A 7,461-nucleotide genomic window follows, 5' to 3' on the forward strand; every position below is an offset into this window, starting at 1 on the left:
TCGGCAACAGAATGGGTGGATAAGAATATCATTTCCAAAAATAAGCACTGTGACCATCAAAACCCAAATCTTCTGTCTCGGGAGAGACGTTTATTCAAGGTTGATAGAGAAAAGTTGCCTCCTTTTTGTCATATCTAATATGTTTAAAATCAAAAGTGAACGATATCTTAGGCATTTAATTAATTATATTATTGTTAAGATATTCAACTATTTTTTAAAGTGTAAATCGGAGGTCATTGATAACAAATTGCTAAATTAAAAACGTATCTCCTTTCAAACTTGCGTTCACTGGGCAACATAACAAACATCATTTTAAACCATCCGCATTCCTTCACTTAAACGATCAATGCAATCATTGATTAAATTGTGACGTCACAAACAAGGAGCAAAACTTTATTTGGAATATGCTATTTATAGAACTTGTGTATGGCTATGTGTGTACTAATTTTTTTCCAATATGAATTGTGGTTTTGTAGTTCGCAAACTTTTCATCACCCCTCGTATGTACATAGATCATTGGCATGATATCTAGGAACAACGGAAAGAAATTTCAATGAACACAGGGGCCCTGAGATTCACAATTCTGGAAGTGGCATTCTTCCTCCTCATAACTATATACATAATTCATAGGTTTAACACCCAGGAGCAGGGAAGAAGATATTTTTTAAAGAAATAATGCATTTTCACTATATAATCTATTTAGCCCCGCCTATCACTAGAACCTCTGACCCAGGGGTCAAGCCAACAGTTTGACCTCTTAATGTCCAGGAGTAAAGAAGATATTTAAAGATTGCATTTATTTTTGTGGCTTTTGTCCCATCCCTCAGGCCCCAGGGGGTCAGGGACAAAGGATATACAAAATTTGTGTTAGCCTTGACCAATAGATGCTTTCTGCCAAAATTTGTTGAAATCGGTCGATCGGTTGCAGAGAAGAAGCTGAAATTATTCAAATATCAACGGTCGACGCACGAGGACGGACGAAAGCGGATATCAATTTGTCACCTGAATTAACTCAGGTGACCTAAAAATTGGTTTAGTGTTGATACGAGTTTCTCCTACAAAACTTTTGCCGGGGCACGTAAGGGTTTATGATTTGAACAATTTTGAATCTAAACTAATTCATTTAAAGTTACACAATGAGTCTACAAATTTAGTAACATTTTAAGTCTTATATTCACACAAAAAATGAATATATTTTTACAATGGTCTTTAAAAATGTATGTCTACATCGATACTGTCAAAATAAATTTGATTTCAAAGCCCAAACATTTGTTAGAATAAAGAGGCTTATTATGTTTAGAGGTTCGGAGAATATATAAGTACATGCACCAATAAAAATCACAGTATAGATGACAAATCTTACATGAGTAAATAAATTTTACACGTCTTAAACATAAATCTATTGTATTAATAGCAATGACTTTCAGGTTTTGTTTAAATTCATTTAGTTCTTTTTCATTATAATATAAAGCTAGCACAAAAATCTTAGTAATTGAATTTTGACTACAAAAATGACTACATAAAAAAGTACATACAATTAAAATTCAGTTAATGAAGTCTAGATTAAGCATGAAAAATTGTCTTAAAACATGGTTCAATATTATTTCAATCATTGAACTTTTTCATTATGTATGTAAGTGCGAGACCAAAAACCATGACCATCAGATTGAAGAAGAGACCCGCAGCACCTGATAACGAAGAAAAATTGATACAGTTTTGGAAGCAAGGTAATTAATAACTTTTAATCAATGTTACCAAAATAATTGAAATTTCTATTTCATGAGATGTATACATAAATATCTAATTGTAGTAAATATTCTATTTCTTTCCTTGTAAAACGTGGGATTAATTCGGATATTATGTTTTCCTAAATCTTATTAAATATGATGTAAATTTCAAGTCCATATCAATAATTTCAATTTTTAAAAATGTTGTCTCATTCGGAATGCATGTTAAATAATCCATCCAATTACTTTGGAACCACTGGTGGCCTAATTAGACATGTTTAACTTTATTTTTAGAGATACCTACCGCACGCGGATTGGTTGATGGCTTTCCTTGCCTGGTTGACGTACTCTTTTGCTGATTCAAGTGACGAGCTGTCTGTACCACAGGCTGCCAATACCTTGTCTAGGCAGTCCAGGAATTGACGTGTTTCACTGTTTAGTAAAAAGCTATTTAGTCGTATGTTTTTGCCTGAAAGCTTTTTTGTATGAAAATCATCAGATATCATATCAACGGAGTCAGCGAATCACATTAATTCTAACACTTAGCCAAACTTCCTTCATCTGTAATACATGTATTTGATATAAGTCTTAATAACTTACACGTATGTAATATGCTGGACAAATTATAATAGTCTAATGATGATTTCAATATTTTTCATCTTGATTTTAATAAAATTTTTCAAACAGCAAAAAAAGTTAACCTGCACATTTTTTCAATATCGTTTCCAGCAGCACGAATCGCAGAATTGTAGGTAGTACTACATGTCCAGACGTCATTTGAGGTACACCCCACGGCAACAGTTCCTAAAAATGAAGAAGATTAACAGTGATCCATCTAAACATTCTATAAACAGTACAGGGCATATAACAGGGGGCCCTGATATTGACAGGGGTGGGATCAGGTGCCTAGGAGGAGTGAGTATCTCCTATTGCCAGGTCACATCTGCCGTATTGATCAATGATATGATAAATACATGAAGAAGTGATAAGTAGATAATAATCTTATTTTGTGAAAAATAATAAAATGTACATTCTAAAGCAAATTAATTTTGTCAGTGTCAAAATATGTCTAAGAAATGTGAACTGAACAATTCAAAAAGTGTTGAATGCTTTAATGATAAGAGCAAAAAGGCAAAAAAAAAAAAATTCTGAAGCCCAAGTATGGCAGGTACATGCAATGACAAAGATTTAAGTTTCCCAAATACAACATAACTCCAAGATCAAGGAATCATGAATACCCAAAGAAACTAATTTACCTAAAAAGAATAATCTCGAACATCAACTGTCCGAAGTTTATGGTCAAGATTAAAGGTTTTCTTTTCAAAAATGGGTTAGACTTTAAGTCAAGATCAAACTTATAGATACCCATGGGAAAGCCTTTTTAAATCAAACACATCTGTAAATTATTTAAGTCATTTCGACAACTTTTCAGAAGTCTTAGCTAAAGTTGAAGTTTGGTAATTTTTTCAAATGAAGAAACTCCAAGTTCAAGAGGCCAAGTATCTTGTCTAGTTAAAAGAAAAACATTTGTGAAAAATGAAAGCCATAGCTCCATTCAATCAAATAATATAACATATATGGATAATATAGCTATTACACTCTAGTTCTGTAGTGGTGTCAGCAAAGAAAAATATATTTCTTTTTAAAAAATGAATATATGAATCTACTAATATTTTTAATCCCCCCCCCTCTCAAATCGAAAATTGGGGGTATATAGATTTTGCCCAGTCTGCATATTTTTCTGTTTGTCTGCCTGTATGTTTATCTGTCTGTCTGTCTGTTGGTCGGATTTTGTGAACTTTGTTATATGTAGTCTTTAACTTAAGATAAGCATCTAAAATGCTGCTATGTAAAACAATGTTTAAATCTTTTTGCACTAATTTTAAGTATTTGGGAACTAGTTTTAGAGTTTTAAATCTGTATTTTTTAATTTTATTCTTTAGAATAACCAACACAGATGTTTATGTTGTGCTTTATATTGAATTTATTGATAATTATATGCGACAAATCCTTATTTGAGGACGACAAAAAGTATTTTCACCTTGAATGTATGTGGTTAATAAAATCATACAGGAAACAATCCAAATTGTTGAGAGCATCTGGTTTCCCATATCTGCTGTCTCTGGAAATAAAAATATACGTATAAAGTATAATATACACAAAAAAATAAAGCGGTTAAAAATGAATAATACTTTGCTTGACATGATAAGTAATGTGAATAAATTCAGTCAACAATGACTTTGGTAGGACAAGGATCTTGTGTGAAGTTTTGTCTGTTGTAGTCTAAATACATCTTTAAATGACAATCCAAAGAATATATCATTAAATTGGTCAATTCAATAAATAACGATTTATGATTAAATGTTAACAATCTCCATTTTTTTTTAATTGAAATACATGTATATGTAAAGGGATATTACAACACACTGAAGGTAAATTGACCTTAAATTTCTGTTCTACAAACAATAAAGTTGAAGCATTCAGCTTAATTATGGTACCCCTGTCTACCATATTATGATTGTAAATGCAAAGTCCATGTTTTGCTATGGTAGACTCGAAATAAGAGGAGTAGCGGATATGATACGGATATCCCTTAATGTGATAGAAAGAAAGTGTCCATGTTCTGCTATTGGAAAACCCGAAATATGCGTCTTATGTTTTATATTCAATGAAATGTACATGTATGCACAACATATGCGATGAATTGCATATTGTGGCCTTGATCCAGTTCTAGTCGGAGTTTCTCGAGCGCATATCCTCGAATTGCGTCTTACAAAATAGCTGTCTATTCATTTAAAAAAACTCAAAAGGAAGCGACCTGCATGGCATTTAAATTTTAAAATAGGGTATTAAGGATAAACAAATCTTATACGAATTTATAGGTGTGGGAATGCCACGGTGTCTATGGCTATATTAGAGAATAAATATTTCTGAAATATTTTTCTACCATGTTTGTTGGCTGCGTAATTCGTATTTTTCTCATAGTTTGGAGGATACATGCCTATGAGATAAACCTATGTTTTATCCACGGTTAGGTATCCAAAGCACTCATGTTTTTGACACAACCCCTTGCTTTCAGGTTTAATTTCATCAAAATTTCTTTAATTATAAAATGAATGATAGGCTAATGAGCAAAAATTTTGTTAAGCAAGAAAAAAGACTTGTTTACGTCTATGAAGTGTCTAAGGTAATCAATGAGTCGACACTAGCTACTGTGAAAATAGATGTTACATCCCCTGCCTCTAAATTGTTTTCATGATCAGAGACGAAAGGCTCAGTTAATGTTGTTGGTTCTTTTTGAAAATTGTCAATGCAGAAATATTTATATTAAACTATAAACATCGAAACTTAAAAATGGATCTATAAGTAAAGTAGCATTGCAGCTTGCGCATTGTCACAGTATAAAGTATAAATAGGAAAAACATCTAGACTTGCAGTTTGGTATTTGTGATAGAAATGTTGATTTGTCGACTCAAACATTCGTTTAACAACTTCGCTCAAGTGTCGCCAGTAAAACTCAATTTGCGACCATTTATTCAGCATTCAGCATTAACAGTGGCATATACCGAATTAAAAGACAGCTTTTCCCTTAATTTTTTTTCTATATATCAAACTATGCAAAAATGCATTATTTTTTTAACAGCTTCAACTAGCTAGCTGCTTTATTCGTATTATGAGCGTTTCGTCCTTTTCGAGAATATTTCATTCATATCCGAGATGTATTCAAATACCATTGAAGGGATTCGACATTGAATTTTCTTGTCACTCAGAGCCATTCAGCAGTTAAAGTTATATCTGTCAATGTGCCAAAGCTATTCTGACACAAACCTCGATTTCTAGGTTTTCATCGAAAGATCCCACAATTTTCACTTCAAAGTGCTGAGCGCTTGGCGAAAGAACACTTGCTACTTTTTTCTATTAACTCAGATCAGTCGGGTCCGTGTAACTCTTAACAATTCAAATTTCTAAAATGATTTAGAGTGTTAGAATGTCAATGTATTAGTTCAAATTCCTAAATTTCAAAAACTCAAACTCATTTGGTATATTGAAATTTAATATTTTAGTTCAAAAATCTAAAATTTAAACGTTTTAAAATTTTCATATTTTAGATTTTTACTTTAAATGTTCAAAATTCAAATTTCCAAAGACGATTTTTATATTTTAAACTTTTTAGTTTTTAGTCTACCGTTTCTTCAGAAAGTTTACACTTAACGATCTATAGTTCAGTAACATTTTTCGTCTTTTGATTTTTTAGAATAAGCTTCAAACTTCTAAAGTCCAACTTTGAAACGATTTAGATTTTTAGAAATTTGGAATCTTGATTCATATGTCTTAATTTCAAATAACCTAAACAGTTTGAGTTTTAAGAATTTACTCTAAATATCCAAAATATTAAATTTCCAAACGCAATTTGAATTTTGAAAATCAGTTTAATATTCTAACTATCAAAAAGCTCTTTTGCTTAACAAAAAAGTGTTTTTGAAATAGTTTCAAAATTCAAACCAGGTTTGGAATTTGATATTTTGGACATTTTAAGTAAATATCTAAAAACTCCAACTGTTTTTCTTTAAATTTGAATGTTTGAATCAAAATTTTAAATTTCAAAAAATCTAAAACGTTTTGAAAGTTGAAATATAGAAGTTTGAAGTAAATTTTGAAAAATCCAAAGTCGTAAAAACTGTTCTTAACTTTAAATTGTGAAGCGTAAACTTTCAAAACAAATGGTAGATTAAGAACTCAAATTCTTGAAATACAAAATTTGTTCTTGGAAATGTGAATTTGGAATATTTAAAGTAAAAATCTAAAATATGAAAACTCCAAAACCTGTTAAGAAATTTGAAATTTAGATTTAAACTATTAAATTTCAATATACCAAATCAGTTTGAGTTTTTGAAAGTTAAATATTTGAACTAGCATATTAACATTTTAAAAATTAAAATCACTTTAGAAATTTGAATTGTTAAGTGTTGCACGGTCCCAGTCGCCAATGGACCCAAATCCCACGACCCTCTGTGCATGGAGCGAGCGCTTTACTGCATGCCAGTTTAATTTGAAACGCAACGATAGAATCAGTGATATTCAAGCTTGTATTTGTTTTAAGATTACTAGATCTTACAATGTATTGCTATATAACAGCATTTAGGAATTTATAAAAGAAAATACAACTATCAATAATATTTCTCTCAAAAGATTTTAAGTTGATGAAAATGTGCCCCAAAAAATAAAATATACCTTAAAGATGTTATCCACGAGTGGTTGGTCTACTGCACTGTCTCTTTATGAAGATTTCTCTTTTTTTTTCTTTGTATTTTTTTTATTTTACTTAGCCGACGCTTCTCGGTTTACTTTCAATTATGGGTTTGCAAAACTTGATTTTCGATAATGCACTGGGAAATACGCTTTTCCAGGGACCCGGATACACTTATTTAAATGCAGGTAATACATGTACAATTACTAAAACTGGTTTTTTCGTGTGTTATTTTATTGACTTTCCCAGTGTAGAAAAACGCAACACAGGTTTCTCTAAATTATTTCAGAAAATAGATCCTGATCAAAAATTTGCAGTTTGTCACAACGCAGATTTACACATGACATTTTTTTCTTTCTTAAATTTTCATGGTTATTGCGAATAAGAATTCCATAAAACTACGATTAAAATAGAGCAGCACTTCACTGAGCATGCAATACACACTGCCATTTGTTGCTCGAGATAAATTTCATGATTTTAAATAAT

The 7,461-nt window shown here is 31.1% G+C and overlaps 1 protein-coding gene across 1 annotated transcript; it reads right to left on the bottom strand.

Moving 5' to 3' along the window:
- Window positions 1–379: 379 nt before the first annotated feature.
- Window positions 380–7,195, bottom strand: LOC134269903 (uncharacterized). Its single transcript, XM_062752086.1, has 5 exons — window positions 6,960–7,195; window positions 3,769–3,849; window positions 2,429–2,531; window positions 2,032–2,159; window positions 380–1,688 (listed from the first exon to the last, which is right to left on the bottom strand). The coding sequence occupies exons 2-5, from the start codon at window positions 3,836–3,838 to the stop codon at window positions 1,606–1,608; spliced, it is 384 nt and encodes a 127-aa protein (XP_062608070.1). The 5' UTR covers window positions 3,839–3,849; window positions 6,960–7,195; the 3' UTR covers window positions 380–1,605.
- Window positions 7,196–7,461: the final 266 nt, after the last annotated feature.

This window comes from Saccostrea cucullata, unplaced genomic scaffold (genome assembly GCF_032062105.1).
Source record: "Saccostrea cucullata isolate Sc308-1 unplaced genomic scaffold, CSIRO_AGI_Scuc_v1 ctg2921, whole genome shotgun sequence".
Taxonomy (NCBI): domain Eukaryota; kingdom Metazoa; phylum Mollusca; class Bivalvia; order Ostreida; family Ostreidae; genus Saccostrea; species Saccostrea cuccullata.

Excerpts from the sequence above, each read along its gene's own strand:
- LOC134269903 (XM_062752086.1), bottom strand. The coding sequence starts at position 3,838 with ATGGGAAACCAGATGCTCTCAACAATTTGGATTGTTTCCTGTATGATT. Across the intron at positions 2,160-2,428 it reads GATATTGAAAAAATGTGCAG|TGAAACACGTCAATTCCTGG; the intron begins GTTAACTTTTTT and ends TTTACTAAACAG. Across the intron at positions 1,689-2,031 it reads CATCAACCAATCCGCGTGCG|GTGCTGCGGGTCTCTTCTTC; the intron begins GTAGGTATCTCT and ends CTTCGTTATCAG.